We start from the raw sequence: 23,033 nt of genomic DNA on the forward strand, positions 1-23,033 counted from the left end.
CCTCATCTCCCATCCCCCAGGTGGGTAGGTGTCCTCTGCCTGGAGTCCTCCCATCACAGCATAGATCACTCTGTGTGGTATTTGCCATCAAGATCTGCTGACCCAGGGCTTCCCTGGTGGCGCAGTGGTTAAGAATCCGCCTGCCAATGCAGGGGACATGGGTTCCCAGCCCTGGTCGGGGAAGGTCCCACATGCCGCGGAGCAACTAAGCCCGCACCACAAGTACTGCAGCCCGCACGCCTAGAACCCGTGCTCCACAACAAGAGAAGCCACCGCAACGAGAAGCCCGCGTACCGCAAGGAAGAGTAGCCCCCGCTCGCCACAACTAGGGAAAGCCCGCGCACAGCAGGGAAGACCCAACGCAGCCAAAAAATATATGTAAAAAAAAAAAAAAAAAAAGGTCTGCTGACCCTTTTCATCCTTCTTGGCTCCTCCAGCAACGTCCACACTCTCTGCATCTCCCTCCCCTGCTCCAGCCCCTGTCCCTTCTCTGGCTCAGTCCTGACCCCACCCATCTGGCTCCATCTCTCCCAGACTGACTGCTCTTTGTGGGGCTGAGCACGGAGCGGTTGTTCATTTGGAAAGCCAGTATCCTTAGGCTCAGACCTAAGGTTTCAGCTGCACCTGCAGGGAGGTCTGAAAGGCTCAGACTCCGGCACTGGTTTGGAGACAGCTGCGGGGACCAAGAGACAGCTGGAGGGGACTGGTAGCTAGGCTGACCCCCTCTTCACCATGACAATAAGTGCAGAAGGCCAGGGCCCTCGAATGTCAGAACTGGTCCTGATGCCAGGTGAGTGAGGGCTAAGAAAACATAGACATGGGGTGGGGGTCAGGGTTCAGGGGTGATTCAGGGTGAATTATGGGGGGCCATGTGGGACCTGCCTCCTTTGTCAGGGTCCAGTAGGGTCCCAGTTTGTTTGGGGGTGGTGCAGAGTCAAAGCTGACAGGACCCACTGGAACATTTGCTGCAGGAAAGCTGGCATGCAGCTTCTGGAAGCTAGCAAGTGAGACCAACTCAAGCTTTGTGAGGGGCAGAAGCATATCTGAGTTCAAGACTTGGCTCTGTGCAATCTTGGGTGAGTGACTAAACCTCTCTGAGCCTCCATTTTTCCATCTGTAAAGTGGGATATTCACTGCTACCACCCCACAGGGTTGTGAGAAGGTGGTCCTTGTTGGGGCTCAGTAAGTTAACTCATGTTTTCACTCGGCAAACATTTATTGCCCCAGTGGTTAGAAAACGAGGGAAGTCAAGCTTGTCAAGGTCCCCCCGACTGTGCCCGGCACTTTGCCTGCAGGACACAACTCACTTCCTACTCACAAGGCAGCTGGGAGGTAGGTTCTGCTGTTAGCCCTGTTTGACACAGGAGGAAACAGGTGTGCCTTGGAGGAAGCCAGGGCCCGGGGGTGGCTTAAGTGGTGACCCCTAGACCCAGGACCTGGCCTAGGCTGGGCTGGAGGCCACAGGACTGGACCTTCTGGCCAGTGCAGCCAAGGGAAATGAGACCCGCATTGCAGGGCCTGGCTCCTGGCAGGATCCAGGCAGGCAGGTGGGATGGCAGGATCCCAGGCCCCTGTCCCGTTCAGATCTTCTCCACGTAGTTTCCTGGGAAAAGGCCCTCCTGGCCATGCAGCCGGCCTTTCCACCAGCCTGAGGCATCTGTGGGAGAGAAGAGAGCGTGAGGCTGAGCTCAGCCCGCTCCGGAGAAAGCCTTTCATGCTGGCTCTGTGTCTGTCTTTCTGTCTTATTCGTCTGCACTGGCCTGGCATAAGGCAGAAGCTGAAAAGAGAAGACAGAAGGGCAATTCCCCAGCGGTCCAGTGGTTAGGACTCTGCGCTCTCACTGCCGAGGGCCCGGTTTTGATCCCTGGTCCGGGAACTAACGTTCCACGAGCCGAGCGGTGCGGCAAAGAAAAGAAAAAACATGTCTTTTAGGGGACTTCCAAAAAAAAAGAGAAGACAGAAGGAAGGGAGGGAGCAACGTGTGGGTTTTCCTTGCCACTGGCTCACACTCTGACATTTTCTAGACCATTCACTTGTGCTAGTCCCTCATCCATCTCCTCCTATAGGTCCCTCCCCATAATCCCCTTGGTGGAACAAGGAATGACCCCTAAGGGTTCCCCTACCCACCTGCAGAGGGTGCTGTTGAGTCCCAGGCTCCTCTAGGGGCAACCCAGGGGCAAGGTAGGAGGTCTGGAGGCCTGGGCCATCCAGACATGGCCCATTTCCTACTCACAAGTAGGTTCTGCTATTAGTCCTAGTGCTTGACAGGTGAGAAGAATGAGGCTGGGGTACGGGGTGCGATACAAGTGAGGCCAGGCTCCCAGGGTGGCTTAGGAGGTGACCTCCAGACCCTGGCTCCTCCCATTTCTGCCCTGGCACACATACCTTCCATGAGGATCTCGATGACCTCGTTCACGTTGAAGCTCAGCTCGTCCACATCTTGGCCCACGTACTGGTACAGTGCCCGGCACCTTGGGCCATGTGTCCGTGGCTGGGGCTTAGGTCGGCCCACACCGGGCACAGGTCTCTGCCCTATGCTGCGCTTCCTCTGCATGCTGTGGGCACATGGAGGCACTCGTCTTAGCCCCAGACACTCCCCCACCTCCTGGGGCTGCCCTCCCACACCACCTACCCAGCCATGCCCTGGTCAGGCACATTGAGGAATTCTGTGTTGTGCTCCGAGGGGGGCCGTGCCCGTGGGCGTCTGCTGGCCCCCAAGGCTGAGGAAGGAGGGCCCTGTGGCGGCTTCTGGGAGCCCCGTCTGGATGTGAACTCCAGGGGTAGGGGGCCCCCTCTGGCAGAGGGAGGCACCCCATTGCGATCCAGGCCTGCAATGAGATGGGGGCATTTGTCAGGGTGATGCTAGGAGGATTTGGGGGGACTTGGCTCCAAGTTCCCTGTCTGAGGGAAGAGGCAGCTACTCTTAACCAAGTATGGTAAGGAATGGCCTGGAGGGAGAGACCCTGGGGCTAGGAGGCCCTAGAGGGAGACTCTGAAGGGGTAAGATTTTCCCCTACCCTCTTCTGTAGGAGGGTTTTTGTGGGTGGGTCTTGGAGGATGAATAAGAGCTCAAGTGGAGTAGGAATTTGGGAGACAGGCAGAGCAAACAGCCCAAGCAAAGGCCTGGAGGTAAGAACAAATTTGGTAAGTTGGCAAAATAAGATGTAGCTTGCATGACAGGAGTGTAAGGTGGGAGGAGAGAAGAGTTCAGTGGTTAGCTGGGTTCGGATTCTGAAGGGCTTTGAATACCAAACTAAGCTTTGGCTTTATTCTTTGGGAGATGGGGAGCTATGGAGAGTTCTGGACAGAAAAGAAGAGCATGGTCAACTCTGCTTGTTAGATCCTGTCGACAAGAGGTCTGGCTTAGGCCTTGGAGCCCACAAGAGGCAAGGAAGACACTTAGTGGGGGGTGTTTCTTCACCTCTAGGGGGCCCGGGAGCTGCCCGGGTAGGGGCCTGGGCCGACCTTCTGGGTTTTCCCTGGGCCATTCCTTTCCGTGTAGGCTCTGAAAGGGAAAGGGGAAAAGATGTAGGGATTTGAGTGGTGACTAGACAAGGTTCTTGGCCCCGCCCACAAGTCCAATCCACTCTGTGGCTCCGCCCCGGTCCCCGCCCCCCCGGCTCACTGGCTCTCCCATCAGGTGGGAGCCCCTTAGTTACTGGAACACTGGTTCCGCCCAATAATTGGCTCCGCCCCTCCGGGAACCTATCTCTTATTGGTTCCTGGGCCCGCCCACTCCAAGGCTCTCCCCATTCATAGTCGGCTCAAGGGTGGACTCCCTGGCCTCGCCCCTTCCATGTTTCTCGCCCACTCATTGGTCACCTCGCGAGCCCTGCCCTCTTCACGGCCGCGTTCTCTCTTTCGGTCTCTCAAGTCCCGCCCCTCCATGGCCCTCACCCACCCTTGGCCCGCGCCACTGGCTCCGCCCCCACAGCCTTGATTGGTCCCTATGGCTGGTCCCGCCCCTAGGGGCGTAGACTCACTGGAGTTTTTGGGCAGTCCGTCACCCACGCCGACCGAGAGGGTCCGGCCGCTAGCCTTGAGCATCGCCACGTCGCCGGAGCCACGGGAGAAAGTGACGCTGCGGGTGCCACCTCCGCCCCAGCCCTCCTTCTTCACCCGGAACTGTAGTCTGTGAGGAGAGGAGGAAGCTGTGGGGGTCCCCACCTCCCCCCAAGAGGGGGTCACCTCCCCATCCCATCCTTGCCGGACCCGGGCTGGGGTGGGAGGGGGCGAAGCACGGGCTTATTTCGGCCGGTCCGTGAGGCGGAGGAGGAAGCACTGTGCCCAGCCCGAGGATGGTGCAGGAGGTGAGGGTCGTACGTGTCGCTGAAGGTGAGGGGCAGGGGCCTCCGCACCGCCTCCTCGAAGCGCTTGCACAGGAGGCTGACGAACTCGGTCTTGAAGACGCTCTCCAGGAAGCTGTCGGCCGCGTCTTCTTGGAGGATGAAGAAGTCGTCCTGCCTCGTGCTGGGGGAGGGGCGGGAGGAAAGGCAGGTGAGAGTGACAGGTGAGGCTGGCAGAAGGACTGACATTTGAGATGCGACAGGGGAGGGTCAGGGGTCAGGTAAGGGGCAAGTGAGGGGTTACACAGGTGGGGGGAAACGGGAGAGGTGGCAAGGAGCTGGAAAAGGTGGTAAGGGTCAGGTGAGGGGACAGGTGCTGTTGGCAAATAAGGATCATGAATGCGAGGGCAGGTGAAGGTGACAGGTAGGACCAAGTGAAGGTTGCAGGTACAGCAGCAGGTAAGATGTTCAGGGTGACAGATGGGGTAACAAGTAAAAGGGCAGCTGAGAATGAAGGGGGCTGGCGGGGGTGCCTGTGGGAGCCCCACCTGAGGGAAACTCCCCGTAAGGCCTGGATCTCCAGCTTCTTCTTCAGGACCTCACGCACCTGGCCCTTCTCAGGTCCCTTCTTCACCTTCTCCCGCCCGATCACATACACACACTTGGGCGTCAGGATCAAGTCCCTCTTGATGGCCTATGAGGATGCAAAACCAGAGAGACTGGTGGCAGGAGCCCCGGGCGTCGGCAGCCTGGCCCCAGGGGATCAACCCCAGGCAGAGAGGTAGCCCTGGCAGGTCAGGTGAAGGACAGGTCAGGTGAGGGTCCCTCCATGTGAAGCTACATGAGTGGTTACTTTATGTAAGAAACAGGAGGTTAAGTAAGGGTATATTGGCTAGAAAGGGGTTTTTGCGCAGTGAACAGGTACAGGGTAGGTGAAGGTATGCCTGCTGGACATGGGTGCCCAGGACCGATGAGAGTTTACCTGTGCACAGGTGTATCTGAGCCAGGTGAAGGTGTGTCTAACTGAGAGGTCTGTCTAGACTGGGTGAGAATGTACCTAATGGTTAGATAGGTCCAGGATAAGTGAAGGTGAATCTGTGGTCAGGGCTTCTGAACAAGGTGAGTGTGTAATTATGGACAGATGTGTCTGGCCAGGTGAAGATGTGTCTGATGGACAGGTGTGTCTGGGCTACACGAGGGCGTATTTGATGGACAGCTGTACCTACATTAGTTGAGCCTATACCTGTGGGCAGGTGTGTCTGGGCCAGGGGAGGGTGTACCTCTGGTGGGAGGTGGCCAGGCTGGGGTCAGAGTCCCAGATGTGGCCGCCTGCTAGTGCCTCACCTTGAAGCGGCGGTCGTACTTGTTGACCGAGTCAGCAAAGTCCACTCGCTCCCTCTTGCCCAGGAACTGACGCAGCTCCGGCCGCTCCTCCAGGCCCAGGTAATCCCCAACGAAGTTCCTATTGATGCTGTTCCGTCTCCGCTCCTTCTTGTTCAGCAGGATGTTGGAAGCTGTGGCGACACAGGGTGGGGGGGCAGAGGTCACAGCCTGGCTCCTCCAGGCCCCTCTGTCCTCAGCCTCCCACCTGCAGCCTCTCACCTTCCTCCCGCATCTCCTCATACTTCCGGACTGCCACGTGGCGCCGCCAGGCCTTCTGGATGGTGCGGGCAAAGCCATCGAACTTGCGCTCTCGCATCTCCTCCAGAAGGAAGAGCTGGACAAGAAGGAGGGCCGGTGGGTCCTGGCATCTCCCCGGGGAACACAGTCTCCAGTTTCCCCTGAGCCCACCCCACCCACGTGCTCTTGCTGACAGGCACCCGCACACATGCTCTTACACTGTGGGCAAAAAATTTTGTCTTTCTCCAAATGACTGGACCCAGGGTCCCAATACGGGGCACAATCTTCTGCATTAAACTGTGCATTGGGTTGTGTCCCAATACGGGGCACAATCTTCTGCATTAAATTATAACTGCAGGTTTGTCTTGCTGGGTTCAAATCCCAGCTCTGCCACTTACTAGCTGTGTGGTCTTACCGGAAATGGTGTAACATCATGGTTTCTCATGCTAATTAAGCTATGGAATGTCATCCATGTGAGGTACACTTCAGTTTCAGAGATGTTAGAAATGCAAACCAGTGTGTATCTTGGAAAACCAACAAAGTACTGCAGATGTGAAAATCTGATGGATAGGACTGGGATGTGACCAGCTACCACATGGTTGTGCAGTATACAACCTGCACACCCATCCGTGGCAGCCCTGGAAAGGAAGCTTTCATAGAAAGCAAAGAAAAGGCTTTTGAATTTTAAGAGTCTCCACCCACAGGGGACTTAGAGAATAAACTATATTAGAGCAAGTCATCTGGAATAATAACCAGTGACTATATCAGGGAAAGGAACCTACTGGATATGAAAATATTACAAATCTACAGTAGTAAAAACAATGGGGTGCTGGTCAAAGAATAGAACAACCAGTTGGACCAGGATGGATGATGGGGAAATGTCATAATTCAAATGGAAATTTAGTGACAGAAGGGACAGCATTGTCAACCAGTGAAAATGGGAAACGTACTGAAAATAAAGTCGGGCTTTATTTAGAAAAATAATTGACATTTCACCCAGAGGGGTTTCTCAAATACACAAATATCACATCACTGCTGAAAGCATGGCTGCCACTTTGCTGACCAAGGTGGCTGATGTCTCCCAGAAGCCCCAGGCTTCCCTGCCAGGACTAAAAGAATTCTCACTTTAAAAATATATACCTTGAAGGACTTTTAAAGCTGTGGGTGTTTAATAACTGTGCATAAAAAGTGGGGAGTTCTCACCAGGAAAAAAAAAATCACAGGTTCACAGGTTGCAGGGAGTTGACTGGCATTTACATCTTCTTTTGATTCTCAGACCAATACTCTGTGGGTCCATGGGTATGTGTGCAAAGCACATTCAAGTAATGTCTTGTATAGGGTGTCTGGAGGGCACGTAAATGCATTCTGTGGTTTGCCGAGGGAAGGACAGTTATGAGTAAAGGGAGACCACCATGCAGAACTGGGGGTGGGCCAATCAACCAGGACAGGTGTCCTCCAACCTTGTGATTTCTGCCCAGTGAAGAGGATGTGTTTTCAGTTTGGGAAATGAATCTTCCTGTCTCCAGAGTTTTAAAGGCATCTCCTTTATGCTGGGAAAGGCAGGGGTGGGTGTGCCCCAAATCTGAGCTTGGCCCTGGTGTACTGGGTTGAATAGCATTCTCCCAAAACTCCTATCCACTCGGTGGGAACTTATGATTGTGACCTCATCTGGAAAGAGGGTCTTTGCAGATGTAACCAAGTTAACATGAGATTATACTGGAGTAGGGTGAGCCCTAAATCCAGTCTGACTGGTGTCCTTATAAGAAGAGAGAAATTTGGACCCAGACACACAGAGGAGAAGGCCATGTGTTGCCAGAGGCAGAGACTATACACTAAGGATGTAGAGGTGATACGTCTACACACCAAGGAATGCCAAGGATTGCTGGCAATCGCCAGAAGTTAGGGAAAGGCGAAGAAGGATCCTTTTCTGGAAACTTCAGAGGGAGCATGGCCCTGCTCTTGATTTTGGATTTCTAGCCTCCAGAAATGTGAGAAATTAAATTTCTGTTGTGTTAAGCCATCCAGGTACTTTGTTATAGTAGCCCTGGGAAACTAATACACTTGGGATGATGGGCCATGAAGGCCGATAGGTGTGTAACACATTCAAGGTATTTTGAGTCCACGTTTAGAAGAAACAAAATCCAAATCTAACATAAGTGCATTTTTAGTTGAGAAAGGCTCCAACTCCATTAAGTAATTTAATTCTTTGATCAATTTTTGATCTAGCACAGTTAACTTGTTTCCGTTTTACTAAAATTATTCTCATCAGGATCAGGTTTTTTCCTGTGCAAATTTTCAGTCTTTTTCCTTATAAAACTTTCCCGGCAAGCTTTTACCTTTGTGAATTTCATTATTTCCAGCTGATTCACCTTCTGCACCTCAAAATGTGCAGACTTCAATTTTGGTCAAAATTTGATTTTACCTTCTATCGTCTTAGGCAGCGCTAGCTTTATTTTGTCTGTTTCTTTTCAGTGTCAATTTTTATCTTTTCCTTTCAGAGTCAGATATTGCAATGTGCCAGTAACCAGCAAGCTGGATTCTCTTTCTCTCTCTTTCCCTCCCATTTTCCTTTTTTTTTCCCTTCTGCTCCCTGTTTCCTTTCTTTCTTATCTATTACCACTTAAATTCTTACAGGTGCAGTTTTAGCCATGGACAATTTTGGTTTGTGCTAAGTTTCTACTGCTAACAATATCTACTTTGTATGCTTTGATTCTAGACTGTTTTTATTTCTTGGAGCAAATTGCCTCCATAGGGAAAAGCTCTAGGAGGTAGATGCAGACACATTTGGGGGATGAAGAATCTGGACCTCCCAAGATAGATTATTTTTGTAGCTATGAAATCTCTAGAGGCTCTACCCCACTGTGTTATGTTTTTGCTTTGATGAGAGAATAGTTACTTGTAAGTTACAGTAACATCGAGGGAATCATGCAGACAATCTCCTGGTTGTCTTCATAAAGTCCCTGAGATGCTATAGAGCAGGTGCCATGATTATGCAGGTGATGGGCACCCAGCTGGGCCTGGCCCACGTCCCCAGCATACCTTTCCCTGGTGCTACAGCTTGTCCTGGGCTGGGGAACCTAAGATTCCCTTGGGAGTCTGGTGAACCAGTACAGCTCACTGAGATGACCATTTCCCTGTCTGCTTTCCAATCCTTGCACTGAAGCAGGGGGCCAGATGGGCCCTTAGGGGATTCCTAGCCTTGGTTTTTTGTTATTCTTGTCATTGTTGCTTTTTAAAAAACTTCCCCCACAGCTTTATTAAGATATAACTGACATATAACACCATGTAAGTTTAAAGTGTACATGAATTAATTTGATGCACATATATGTTGCAAAATGATTACCCCATAGGTTAGCTAACCCCTCTGTCCTGTCACATAATTACCATGTCTTTCTTGTGGTGAGAACATTGAAGACCTACTCTCTTAGCAAATTTCAGGTATATAATACAGTACTGTCAACCATAATCACTGCACTGTACATTAGATCCCCAGAACTTCTTTGTCATTGCTGCTTTGTTTGTTTGCTTTTGCCCCTGGAAGCAGAGGTGGCATAATGTCAGTGGTGCTTCTAGCCTTTTCATAAAAGGCTAAGAGCTGGGAATTCCCTGACGGTCCAGTAGTTAAAATAAAATATCCATCTCACGCATATATATGGGCTAAGAGCTGATGACACCGCACTGAAAGGGATTATTCCTATATTGGAGGATGTGGAATGAGGTTTGTCTTGGAAATATCAGGGCCCGAATAGGTCAGGTCTTGGAATAAGAAAATTGCCACTTTGACCTGAATCTCAGGCCTGGGGACTCAAATGTGTTCATGAATGAAGGAATGAAAGAAGAAAAGAGGAGAAAGAAAACAAGATAGGAAGAAGGAGGGCAAAGGGAAAAATGAAGATGGTAGAAAGAAAAAAGGGATGGAGGAAAGAAAGAAGAAAGGAAGGGTCGAAAAGACATTCTGAATTCCCTGGCAGCCCAGTGAATGGTTAGGACTCCAGGCTTTCACTGCTGAGGGCCCGGGTTCAATCCTTAGTTGGGGAACTAAGATCCTGAAAGCTGTATGGAACGGCCAAAAGAAAAAAAAAAAGAAAAAGACATTCTGGATAAGCTGTGAGTTCTTATCTCCTCCAAGGGGATGTCACCACAGGCGGCCATGTGTTTCTTCACTTGCTTCCTGGCCCCCATGGACCGTTCAGCTAATTCAGTTTTTTTTTGAGCACCTACTACATGCCAGGCACCATGCCTCGGACTTTCTGTTTTGTCTAATCCTCGCCCTGATCCTGCGGTGTGGCTATGACTCTCCCCACTTTCCAGATGGAGAAACTGAGGCTTGGAGGGGAGAGGAAGCGTGCCCACAGTCGCACAGTGGCCTCAAGAGCAGGACCATGCAGGTGATGCTGGTGTCTGTCTATCTGTCTCTCACACACACTTACGGACTCAGGGTTCTTGACGAAGACCTTGGTGCTCCCCATCTGGTACTGGTCTGGCTCCATGTTGACCGCCCGCAGCAAGTGCTGGACCCCCTGACGCTCGTCCCCACGCCAGTGCGGCCACGTCTCGGGGGTCAGAATAGCATACCTGAAGGGGGAGGGCAGGGGAGGGTTTGAGCAGCTAGCAGGGCGGCTGGGTGTTGGGGCCAGGGTGTGTGTGGTGGAGGGCGCCTCACCTCTGCAGGAACTTGGCAAACTGGCGGCGGTAGGCGAAACCTGCCCGGCGCACCCTGATGTTCTCCTTTAGGCCCAGATATTCCACCTGGTGCTTGACCCTGGAGGGAGGGCAGCCTGAGTCCCCTGGTGGTCCTGGGAGTTGGGGGGGTGTCTGGATTCGTGCTGGAGGCAGTTTAGGGGGTGAGTTCTGAGGTCTAGGGAGGGAGGTTCACTGCTGGCCACAGGGGCCTGCTTGAGAGTTAGTTTTGTGCATTGGGGGGGCCTCGGTTCTGGGGGATCTGTGTTTGTTCGGGGGTCAGTTTCAGTTTCAGGGGGTGGCACGTGGGGTTTGGGGAATGAGAGGGACTGTGTTAGTCCCTGGGGCATCCTACATACAGTCTGGGGTCCTCCCTTGGGGTCTTGATCAGTGTAGGTATAACCCTGGGGCCCTGAGGGGTTTTGCGCTCGTCCTAGGGGTCGGCTTGGGTGAGCCCTTTGATGGGTCCCACGACCCTGAGGGGGTTGTGGAGGGAGGGTCAGCTGGTGTGGACTGGCCCAGACGGGGCCGGGGGGGTCACCTGTTCTCCTCCCAGTCACGGGGCCTCTTGGTCTCGTTGGGCTTGATGCAGCGGAGGTAGTGGGGGGTGCACTTCTTCAGCGTGGATACCAGGTCGTTGGCTTGTTTCTAAGGGAGCGGGGAGAAAGTGGGGGTGGGGAGCACAGATGTGACCCTCTGGCCCCTCTCTCTTCCCACCCTGAATACAAGAGACAGGACACACTGGCTGGGTGTGTGGCACCTGACGGACCACGGGCTCAGGTGTCCCCGGTCCATTCCATACGTGACTCTGTCAGCACATATCACATGGGGTTAATATGGTGCGTCTACCTGACCCTCAAACCGCAAACCAGGAGCTCACATGTCTGCCATATTCACCACTTAGCCTGGCACATAATAAGTGCTCAGTGAACTTTTTTTTTAAATTAATTAATTTATTTTTGGCTGCGTTGGGTCTTCGTTGCTGCATGCGGGCTTGCTCTAGTTTTGGCGAGCGGGGGCTAATCTTCGTTGCGGTGCGTGGGCTCCTCCTTGTGGTGGCTTCTCTTGTTGAATGTTTGTTGATGGAGTAACTGAGCATGTGGGAGCATGTTGCCCAGAAATTTCTGCTTGTCGTTTGGGGCACAGTACTTTGGAAGCAGAGAATCACGTGTGTGTGTCTGAGAGGCTAGGGTTGTGCATTTTAGTCTCTCAGGGGAGACTAGAAAGGAAATCATTCCAGGTGGGAGGATCGGGGGAGCGGCAGGAGAGACCCTGGTGTGGATCACAGCTCTGCTGTGTGATCTGGGTCAGTGACTGCACCTCTCTGAGCCTTGGCCTGCCATCTGCCAGATGGGACTAGTCCCACGTCTGTAAAGTGTCTTGTGTTTGCTGCCAGCACTGATAAGTGCCCCATATATGGTTATTGAAATATTATTAGGATGGGACACCCATGTTCATAGCAGCACTATTCACAATAGCCAAAAGGTGAAAACAACCCAAGTGTCCATCAATGGAGGAATGGATAAGAAAAAACGGTATATCCGTAAATGGAGTATTATTCAGCCTTAAAAAGGAAGGAAATTCTGACACATGCTTGAACCTTGAAGATACGCTCAGTGAAATAAACCAGTTACAAAAGGATAAATGCTGTCTGATTCCATTTATAGGAGGTCCCTAGAAGGGTCAGATCCATAGAGACAGGAACTAGATGGTGGGGGCCAGGGGCTGGGGGAGAGGATGGGGAGTGAGTGTTTCATGGGGACGGAGTTTCAGTTTGGGAAGATGAGAAAGTTATGGAGATGGATGGTGAGGATGGTGGCACGAATGCAAATGTACTTAATGCTGCTGAGACGTATACTTAAAAATGGTTAAAATGTTAAATTTTATGTATATTTTACCACAATTAAGAAAAAAGTGACATGACCAAAAGACCAAAAAAACAGAAAACATTAGGATGATGGTTCACTTATGGATTTAGGGAGTTAGGAGGACATTAAGGAAGCTGGTCCAAGCTCCTTAACCCCAGAGCTGGAAGAAGACCCTGATGAACAGGGTGCCAGAGGGAGGGGCAGAGGCCCTGGAATGGGGGAGGGATTGACGTTGGAATGAGGGAAATGGACCCATCCCTCCCCATGCCCACCTTGATCTTGGAGCCGGCTGTACTGGGGCGGCCCTTCTTTTCTACATCCAGCTTCTCGGGAAACAGCATCCGGAGGAAGGCCCTGGGTAGGGATAGAGGGGAGGTCGGAGGTACAGCTGGAACTTGGGTGCCCTCCCAGAGGTGGGCTGACTAGGTGCCTGGGACCCAGAGGACATGCTGTACAGTATGGTTCTTCCTTAATGCTAGGGGGTGTGATGGTGAGAATCAGAAAGTTTGTTTTGTCTTTTTGGTTCCTTGATTTATTTGTACTGTTACTTTTTCCTCCATGACCATGTATGACTTGGGTAGCAAGTAAAATAGAACAAAGTTAAGCTAAGTGATGCAGCATCTCGGGCAACAGGGGCAGGTCCCCTGGGAGGAACCTCTTACAGGCACAGGTTTGCACGTGTGTGCAAAGAAATATGGACAAGGATCTTGTTGCTGTAGCTCTGTTTGTGATAGCCATAGATGGGCACAACCTAAGTGTCCATCAATGGGGGATCAGTTAAATTCACTCTGGTGAAACCGAGCAGGACCCTGTGGGGCCTTCCCGGAGACAGAATCCCCTGCCATGTCCCCTGCCTCTTGTTTGTAGAAAAGTTTTAGCCTCCCAGGCCTTCTCTGAGTTCCAAAGAGCAAATTTAATCAGGAAAGTGAGAAAATGCAGAAACAAAGGAAAGCAGCCAAGCAAGACAAAATAATAATAGTTCAGCCATAAAACAAAGTTAAGGACTTTTAGTTCCTCCTCAAGGGCCATAGATAATATCCTGAGCCATATCCTTGAGTTGTTTTGCAGATATTAAAACCCCCATCAGGTAGAAGAAGCTAACTATATGTTGACCACCAGTGCATAGACCCCAGATTAGCTGGAACCAGAAGGTTGATGATGGAGATTCCAGAAACATCACTCTGTTACCTCACCATCAGCCAATCAGAAAATTGTGCATGAACTGATCACACACCCTGTGACCCTCTCCCTCATGCTGTCTTTAAAGACCCTTCCCTGAAAGCTATCAGGGAGTTTGGGTCTTTTGAGTATGAGCTGCCTATTCTCCTTGCTTGGCCCTGCAATAAATGCTGTACTTTCCTTCACCACCACGCAGTGTCAGGGGGTTGGCTTTGCTGCGCATTGAGCTAGGGGCCCGAGTTTGGTTTGGTAACATTGTTACATTCACAGCTTCTTCCTCCTTCTCAGTGAGATCTTCCCTAACCACCATAACCCAGAAGAAGTGGACTGCTTAATAGATGCAGAGTATGTGTTTAGGGTGATGAAATGTTTCTGAACCTAATAGTGGTGATTGTTATACAACATTGTGAATGTACTTAATACTTAATGCCACTGAGCTGTATACTTTAAAATGGGTAGAAAGGTAAATTTTATATTTTGTGTATTTTATCACAACTAAAAGAAAGAAAAAAATGAATGATGCCCTCCTCACTGTCTACCCCTTACCAACTTAGTTTTTCTTCACACTTGTCCCAGTGGTTCTCACACCTCAGTGGGCACCAGAATCACCAGGAAAGCTTGTTGAAACACAGATAGCTGGGCCTCGCCCCTGGAGGTTCTCATTCACAGGTCTGGACTGGGGGCCAATAATTTCTAACAATAATTTCTGGTGGTGCTGAGGGTGCTGGTCCAGGGACCCCACTTTGTGAACCACAGCTCTAACTCTGTGTTTTACAATATGGCAGCCATGGGTCACACGTGGTTCCTGAAGCCCTTATAACGGGGCCCGTCCAAATTGAGATATGCTGTGAGTGTTAAAACACACACTGGATTTCAAAGAGTATGCAGTATGGAAAAAGAGAATGTAAGTATTTCATCGATAATTTTTTAGTACTGATTACATATTAAAATGCTACTTTGGGTAGCTAAAGAAAACATTAAAAAAATTCACCTGTTTTACTTGTTCACCTTTTTACTTTCTTAAAAAAATTCTTTCACCATTTAATATTCCACAGACAATTAGTTCTATGGTAAATCTTTTACTACAATTCTGTTTTTTAAAAAGAACAAACCCTAGACGAAATCTGACCAGCAGATGTGTTTTGTTATGTACACATAGCTTTCTTTTTGTGTGTGTGTATGTGTGGTAAAATACACAAAACAACATACAATTTACCATTTAAATCATTTAAAACTGTACTATTCACTGGTATTAGGTACATTTACATTGTTGTGCAGCACCTTTTTACTTTTTAAGTGTGCTTACCAGAAAGTTTAAAACTACACGGGTGGCAGGAATGGGATTGACTGCAATTTGGCATGAAGGATCTTTTGGGGTGATGCACGTGTTCCAAACTGGATTGTGGTGATGGTTGTACAACTCTGAACATTTACTAAAAACCATTTCTTAAAATGGATGCATTTAATGGTATGTAACTTATACCTGAATCAGGCCATTTAAAAATAACTATGTGTGTGGCTTCAGTTCTATTGGATGTGGAATAATATTGGACAGCATTGCTCTAAATCAATGGTTCCCAAACTCTAATGTACACATGACTCCTGGGGTCTTGCTAAAATGCAGATTCTGATTCAATCCATCTGAGGTGGAGCCTGAGACTCTATGTTTGTAATCAGCTCAGAGGATGCTGACATTACTGGTCTAGTAACCACACTTTCAGCACTATACGAACCACTGTCTTAGAACTTTCACTCATGCTATATTCTATTTGCCTTTTTTTTTTTTTTTTTTTTTTTTTGGGTGGTATGCGGGCCTCTCACTGTTGTGGCCTCTCCCGTTGTGGAGCACAGGCTCCGGATGTGCAGTCTCAGCGGCCATGGCTCACAGGCCCAGCCGCTTTGCGGCATGTGGGATCTTCCCGGACCGGGGCACGAACCCATGTCCCCTGCATTGGCAGGTGGACTCTCAACCACTGCGCCACCAGGGAAGCCCTCTATTTGCCTTTTTTTCCCTCTAGTTCAATGTCTGTCTCGCCACTTGGCTGTCAGCTTGATGAGAGCAGCGGTGTTCTCTGACCTGTTCAGTCCTCTACCCCCAAAAGTTCAAATGATGCCTGGTACACAGCAGCGCTTGAATAAAATCTTGAGGTATAAAAAGATGGAACCCGGTATGCTGCTGTGATCAGGGAGATGGATCCATACATATTAATACAGAAAAATGTATAGCGAGATGTGTTTTCACTGCATAAAAAGGGAAGCTGTCCACACCAGCACAGATGCTTGGGTTTGCAGAGGGCAGCGTTGGAAGGGCCATAAGGAACTGCTGCTAGGGCTTTCCTCACTTCCGCCTGTGGACCTCGGGCTACTGTTTAATCAGAACCAGTCATTAGAAACACAGCCAGCCCCCCAAAGTTTATGGTGTGATGGGAGCTCTGGGGAAGATGGGGTGGTCTCTGGGCCTCCCCCATCCCCACAAGGAGTTGCCCAGAGGCTCCCGCCTGGGACCACTCACTGCTCACTGGTCTGCATCAGCTCTATGAGGTCGGAGAAGAGGACATCACGATTCCTTTCGCAGAAGCCGCTGACGTCATAGGATACCTGGAGGAAGGCGACGTGGTGGGAGTGAGGGACTTAGGCAGAGGGTCGGGGGGGGGCGTCCTGTGGGGGCCTGCTCTGGGGTAAGAGGACTGGGTGGTGTCTACAGTTCAAAATGGGGGGTCGGGGGCAGCATGGGCCTGGGGGCCCTGGAGGTCTGATGTTCAAGGTGGGGTTGGAGGGTTAGGGCTACAGTCTGGGTCAGAGGTGAGGGAAGATGGGGGTTACAGTCCAGATTAGGGGGCGGGGGCTGCAGGCTGGATCCGAGGGATGGGGAGGTGACTGTTAGAGCTCAGATTGGGGGGTGAGGGGCTGCAATCTTGGCAGGGGTGGGCCCCGGGGTTCCACGACTGAATTTGGTGTCAAAAGGTCAGATTGAGCATCTGTATTGGGGTTGGTTGCGGGGCTGGGGGCTGGGGGACTGTGTCAGGAGGGTTACAGCACTGGCTGGGGGTTGGTGGGGGGAGGCTTTGGCCAGGCTTCTGGGCTGGGTCTGCCATCCCCAAGGGGTGGTGCCCTGCATAGTTCCTGTCTGGGCTACTTCCTGATGAGGGAAAATGGGAGCTCCAGCCCATTTTAGGGATTGGTGGGCTTCAGTATGGCCAGGGGACCCCTGAGGTTCTTCGCTGCCCATGTTAAGGTCAGTGGGAGAGTCTTCAGTCTTGTAAACTGGGGAGGGGGACCATGGCCAGGGTCGGAGGCCAGTGGATTTCTAAAGCCTTGGCTAGGGGTCTGTGTGTAGGGGGCTCCAGCCTATCGTGCAGGCGGCGGCTGGCCACGTGGCCCTGGGGACTCCAAGTTGAGATCAGAAGGAGGGGGGCTGTGTCCTGGGTCAGGGCTTACAGCTCAGTTGGGGCTTGGGGGTCTGCTGCTTAATTTGGGGTTGATGGGGGGGAGTTTGTGTCCTGTAGGGGGGGCTGTCCTGTTAGCTGCGAGAGCTGTGGGCTTGATCAGGGGCCAGTGGGTTCCACAGCCCCGGCTGAAGGGCCATGGGTTGGGGTGACAGGCCAGTTCTTGGGGGTCAGTGGGAGGGAGTCTGTGTTTCTGGCCAGTTGGGGGAGGGCTGGAGAAGGGGGTCGGTGGAGCTCTTCAGCCCTGGCTGGGGGTCTGGGCGGAATCCCCCTGGGGTCCATGGGGGCGGGGGTGGGGCGCACCTTGCCCGCGTAGTGGTGTATGACGAAGCCGGCACTCCAGCTGTTGAAGTGCTCGTGGGTGCCCACGGCCGCCTGCAGCTTCTGCAGCAGCGTCTGGTCGGCGCCGCCGCCCGTGGCGTGCATGGTGGCACACACGTCGTCCAGGACGCTCATGATGCCTGGTGGGTTCTGCGGGCGCAGGCGTCGGGTGGGGTGGGCGGGGCAGGGATCAGCCTGGCCCGGCCCTGCCCCCATCTCGCTCATTGGGGAGGGAGAGGAGAGGCTTCCAAATACAAGAGCAAAAGGTGCTGGGGGGGTGCCCAGATGTATGGGGGCTGCTGTGGAAGCTTGCTGGTGCAGGAGAGGGTGGGGGACCCAATAAGGGATCCATGCCTGTATCCCTTCCCCAGACTGAGATGGTGGGGGGACCTGTCAGCTTTGACCCCTCTATCCCCAGCAGCCTGCCTGGGGGGATGTTTGTTGAGTGAATAAGTGAAAGGTGAGCAGGTAAGCAGAGTGTATGGGCAAGGTGGCCGACAGTTATCGTCAGTGGGGCTCCATCTGCCCAAGGGGGAGCATGGGTGAGAAGGGCCTACGGGGGCTGGAACCACCCCGGCTCTCCCAGCTTTCCCAAGCCCAGCTCCGGGGCCCAGTGAGAACCCCCAGGTCTGCCCTGGCCCTCACCAGCTTGTTTTCGATGAGGTCACAGACGATTTTGTTGTTGAAGTACTGGATGGGGGTCCAGCGGATGCCCTCCTGTACGTACTCCTCCTGGTGGCGGCAAAGGGGGCAGGGATGGGACCAGGTGTCTGGGCAAAGGTGCCTGTGTTTCTAGAATTTGAGCTTCATGAGGATGGGTGAAGGAGGTGTGACAGATGTTCCCCCCCACCCCCCATATAACTCCTCTTCCCATCTCATCACTTAGGACTGTCTCTGATAACAAAGCCCATTCCCCCGTGTGGGGCAGGTCGGAAGTTTCCCCAGGGGTCCAAGAATTGAGCCCCAGTTGCCTGAAGTGTGACCTTCTCATGAATACATCCTATTTGGCTCTTTAAAAAAAATCCCTTTCTGGGGACTTCCTTGGCGGTCCAGTGGTTAAGACTCTGCGCTTCCACTTCAGGGGGCATGGGTTTCATCCCTGGTCGGGGGACTAAAATCCCGCATGGAGTGGGCAAACAAAAAAAAAAAAAAAAGAAAAGAATGGTGGTTTAAAAAAAAAATCCCTTTCTCACTTCCTCAGTCACGTCCTGGTATTTGCCCTGAAACCTAGTCTCAGGCTCTGCTTCTATGGGACGGGTTGAATGAAAACAGCAGAGATTTTTGTCTGTCCTGTTCACGGAGGTCTCCCTAGCACTGCAGACAGTGCCTGGTACACAGCCGGTGCTCAATAAATAACTGTTGAAGCTGTGAACAAAGAGGCTATTCCCTAGCCCTTGTCAAACCTTCAGAGGCAGAAAACCTCTCCTGAAGGAAGGAGCTTGGACAGGTCAGCAGAGACAGGTGCCAGTGTGGGGCTGGGGTGTGCCCTGGTTGCTTGGCAACCTTCATGGTCCTGCCCCCACCCCCCATGTCCCCTGCTCCTGGCCACTTGGCTGCCCTTGCCCACCTGTTCAGCCTTCAGGGTGAGTTCGATAAAGATCTGCTGTAGCTTCTCGTTGACGAAGTTGATGCAGAACTGCTCAAAGCCGTTTTTCTGCCAAGAGAGGGAAAGAATGCTTCCCTGAGTGGGCTGATCCTGGAGGCTCCGGGGCCACTGGGCCACCCTAGAGTGGCCGTGGGCCGGTGGCAGTGTCATACGTACCTGGAAGATCTCAAAGCCATAGATGTCAAGCACACCGATACTGTACTCCTCCTGGGGCTTCTGCATGGCACGGTTAATGGCCTGTGATGCGGTGGGGACACTAGGTGAGTGGCCTGCCACTCTCTTGAAATGCTCTTAGCCATGTTCACAGGCTGGGTCCCCTCCCACCTTCCCCACCTCTGTGCATACCCTTACCCCCATCGGTCATTCCTATGAGAAATCCAGGTGTTAGAACATCTGGGTTCCTGCCTTGGGAGCTGGCTCTGCCCCTTAACCCCTCTGCACCTCTACTTTCTCATCTTTAAAATGGGTAATAGTAGTAACTCTCTTAGAGGTCTATTTTCTAAGAATTAAATAAACTGATGCATGGAAAACAGAACCATAGCGGACACGCATTAGGTGCTATGGAATGTTGGCTACTACAGTCACTATTCTTGACCTTGACACGTCCCGTTCTCATCTACCCCCATCTAGTCCATCACTTTGTCCTCCTGACAGCACCCCCCCCACCTCGTGGCTCTCAAATGCACCCACCCCTGTCCATCCCAACAGCCCCCATCTCAGTCCAGGTCTGGACGTTTCCAATAGATCCCTCCTTCCTGGGCTCCATGCCACAGCCAGGAAGCCCCTAAATCTCCCATCAGATCACCTCCTGCCCTGCTTGACGCCTCCTACGGCTGGGCATTGGTGAGGTCATGCCCACCAACGGGTCATGACAGTCAAGAGGCCCCCCCCTCCCCCGCCCCCCTCCACTGCCTCTGGGCTGGTCCAAGCCCAGAGCCTGGTGCTGTCCCCGAGCTCCTCTCCCACGCCCGGCCCCACTTGCCTCCACGAGGAAGTTGAAGAGACGGGAGTAAAGCCCCTTGGCCAGGGCGTCCCGAGTGTACGCCGCCTGCTCCACGTTCAAGGTCACGTCAATGGACTCGCTGCGCCCGCCCCAGCGGCTGTCCATCTTGCGGCTGGTCAGCTTCTCCTGCAGCCGCCCGCTGTCAATGCCCAGGAGGTAGGCGGGGAAGGCCAAGACTGCCAGGTGATGGGGCGGGTGGGGGGAAGGGAGCAGTCGGCCGGGCTCTTGGGTTTCATGTGAGCGCCCCCATCTCTCCCCATTTTGCCCAGTGACACCGATCTTGTCCTCATGGGACCTTACCCCCAGGGGGGCCACACAAGGAGGAAGCAGGTCACACATGCGTACATGCCTCCACTCCGCCCTCCACAGCACCCACACTCACGGTCTGCACTCTCCACCCGGGCATAATTCCCATCTTCGCAGAAGCTGATGTTTCCCAAGTGCAAGATCCCTGCCACAAGCTGCAGGACCAGCTGCTGGACGTTGGACGGGATCCCGATGACCTGCATGGCACTCTGGGGGGCACAACAGGGACAGAGCCTGTGCCACAAATCCCGACCTCCAGCCTGCCCCCTGGGTTAGGTTTTGGGAGCCAAGGCACAGACTTGGGGAGTCAGGACACCTGGGCCTCTGTCCTGGCTCTGTCACTCATTTGCTCGGTAACCTTGGGCAAGTTCCTTCCCCTCTCTGGGCCTTTGTTTCCCAATTTGTAACACGGGATGTTTCCCGGGGCTGGAGGGGCAGCTGGTGCTTACCAGAGTCTCACTGAAGTCGCTCCGGTCATCGGTGCCGTCGACCTTGTAGGTGTCTGCTTGGTTGAGGTAGTAATAGTAGTCGGGGGTCATGAGCCCCAGGTTCTGCCGCTGCTCCTGAGAAGCCCCTTCCAGCAGCTGGAGGGCAAACGATGCTCATGCATGTGGTGATGGACTGGCACAGCCCTCGTAATCCCCAAGTCCTCACTGTCATGGGCTTCCAAATGCTGACCCTCCCATTGTCTCCCCCTGGGCTCCAGGTGGGGCTCCCTCTGCCCCAGCCCCACGGCCCCCTTCCGCGCACCTGGTAGTAGATGTGGAAGTTCCTCTCGTTTTCATTCTGCATGACCACTCGGGATTTCTCCAGCAGGAAGTTGGAGATCTTGCCCCCATCTGGCTCCCCACCGCGGCTGAACTGGATCTCAAAGTACTTGCCCTGAACCCGAGAGAGCCACATCAGCACCCCCAGGGTCCCAGGGCTGCAGGTGAGGAAGGATTGGGGATCGGTCTTATGAGCCTGGCCTCTTTGTCACTCTTCGCCACGTGACCTCAAGTTGCTTTTCTCTCCTCACCTCCCACTTATTGTTCTTTTCACCAGCTCTTTCCCTCCAGCCTTTGCTTAAGCTGTGTCCTGGGCCAGGAATGCCTTTTCCTCCCTCTCTGATGATTCAAGCCCTCACTTGGGGCATTTAGCCCTGTGCCTGGCACAGAGAAGTATCACAGTTTATTGACAGCTCCCCAGTCCCTTCACCATAACACAGAGGCCTCCATGTCTCTGTGGAATGCTACTGGTTCCAATGATCCTGGGTGTCTCCCATATGCTGTCCCTGAGCCCAGAGCAAGGGACCCACACCATCTTTGGTCTCTGACACCATCTGGGTTCCACTCTGGCTGGAGGTTGGAAGGCAGACAAGCCCCTTATTTCTCCTTTCTGCCACCTACATCCAATTACAGTACAAATGACATCATCATACTACACAATTAAACACCTACAATGTATGACAAATACTTATTCTATTGTATAATAAAACTATATAAAATAAAATAGAATTACATATTTTTGAGATTCATTCATGTTTTGGTGTGCATTAGTAGTTTGAAAACACACACTGTGTGATTCCATTTATACGAAGTTCTAGAACTGCTGAAACTAATCCACGGTGAAAAAAGAAAATATCAGAGTGGTTGCTTCTGGGGTAAAGTAGGAGTAGAGATCAACTAGAAAGAGACAAGAGGGAATTTTCTGGAGAGGTGGTGATGTTCTGTATATCGGTAGGGGTGTGGGTTGCACAGGTGTATGCATTTGTCCAAACTCAGTGAATGGTCCCCTTTAGATTTATACATTTTGCTGTTACTTTAAAAGAAATAAAAGAGAACTGCAAAATTATATTGGACTATAATTAATGATCTACATGCTGAAGTGTTTGGGGGGAAAGGTATGATGTCTACAGCTTAGTTTGCAATGCATCAAAAAAAATGGATGAATGGAGATACGATTAAGCAGGTATAGTAAACTATTAATGGTAGAATCTAGGAGATGGACATACAGGCGTTCACTGTAGTATTCATTCAACTTTTCCATGTATATGAAAAATTTTACAGTAAAATGTTGGAGAAGATACTTCAAATATAATTATATTATAAAATATATTAGAAAATAAAAATATAGCTAATAACTATAACTAATAATATTTAGGGAAATTAAAAAATATCATTAGTGTCTTAATTCATTAATCCATTTCCATTTCAGGCATTTACTGAAATTATTGAGGTCTATGAGATGGATATTAACAGCATCCCCATCCCAGCAGAGGAGCCCCACAAGGTTACATTGTTTTTCTTTGTCCAAGCCACACTTCTAAGCCGTGACAGAAACTGATGATAAATCCAAATCCATTTACCTACTCTGTCTTCCATTAGGCTCAGCATAGCACCTGACACAAAGAAGGACTCCAAGAACCACATGATGAAAGAAAGAATGAATGAGGGAATAAATGGGACCTGAAATGTGAATAGGAACAGACGTAGCCTGGTTGCAGCTGGAGGAGGAGTATTCAAGAACACTACACAGACATGTCATGGCCTCCACAGATATGCTGATGGGGAACTCTTTTTCAGATGAACCATGAACAGGAAATGAGTCTCCCAGTAAGGAGCAGGTATTTCCTGTATTCTTGAGAATACAGGTGATAGAGAGAGAGAGAGAGAGAGAGAGAGAGAGAGAGGGGGGGAGAGAGAGAGAGAGAGAGAGAGGTCAGTGAGTCAGTGTGGA

At 51.7% G+C, this 23,033-nt stretch overlaps 1 protein-coding gene across 1 annotated transcript in view; it reads right to left on the minus strand.

The window, feature by feature from the left end:
• Positions 1-1,268: 1,268 nt before the first annotated feature.
• MYO1F (myosin IF) overlaps positions 1,269-23,033 on the minus strand; it is a gene marked incomplete at its 5' end in the record, with an annotated part of 30,656 nt that continues 8,891 nt past the window's right edge. Inside the window, 22 exons of the mRNA XM_079703757.1 lie at positions 1,269-1,657; positions 2,386-2,555; positions 2,633-2,828; positions 3,422-3,505; positions 3,984-4,132; positions 4,324-4,470; positions 4,835-4,980; positions 5,631-5,800; positions 5,889-6,003; positions 10,337-10,481; positions 10,570-10,668; positions 11,128-11,234; positions 12,727-12,808; positions 16,146-16,231; positions 17,383-17,550; positions 18,046-18,132; positions 18,968-19,054; positions 19,163-19,243; positions 19,989-20,185; positions 20,392-20,524; positions 20,765-20,899; positions 21,066-21,197. Coding sequence (XP_079559883.1) covers positions 1,581-1,657; positions 2,386-2,555; positions 2,633-2,828; positions 3,422-3,505; positions 3,984-4,132; positions 4,324-4,470; positions 4,835-4,980; positions 5,631-5,800; positions 5,889-6,003; positions 10,337-10,481; positions 10,570-10,668; positions 11,128-11,234; positions 12,727-12,808; positions 16,146-16,231; positions 17,383-17,550; positions 18,046-18,132; positions 18,968-19,054; positions 19,163-19,243; positions 19,989-20,185; positions 20,392-20,524; positions 20,765-20,899; positions 21,066-21,197 — 2,793 coding nt within the window. The 3' untranslated portion in view covers positions 1,269-1,580. The remainder of the gene's footprint in view (positions 1,658-2,385; positions 2,556-2,632; positions 2,829-3,421; positions 3,506-3,983; positions 4,133-4,323; positions 4,471-4,834; positions 4,981-5,630; positions 5,801-5,888; positions 6,004-10,336; positions 10,482-10,569; positions 10,669-11,127; positions 11,235-12,726; positions 12,809-16,145; positions 16,232-17,382; positions 17,551-18,045; positions 18,133-18,967; positions 19,055-19,162; positions 19,244-19,988; positions 20,186-20,391; positions 20,525-20,764; positions 20,900-21,065; positions 21,198-23,033) is intronic.

This window comes from Hyperoodon ampullatus (genome assembly GCF_949752795.1).
Source record: "Hyperoodon ampullatus genome assembly, chromosome: 4".
NCBI classification, from domain to species: domain Eukaryota; kingdom Metazoa; phylum Chordata; class Mammalia; order Artiodactyla; family Ziphiidae; genus Hyperoodon; species Hyperoodon ampullatus.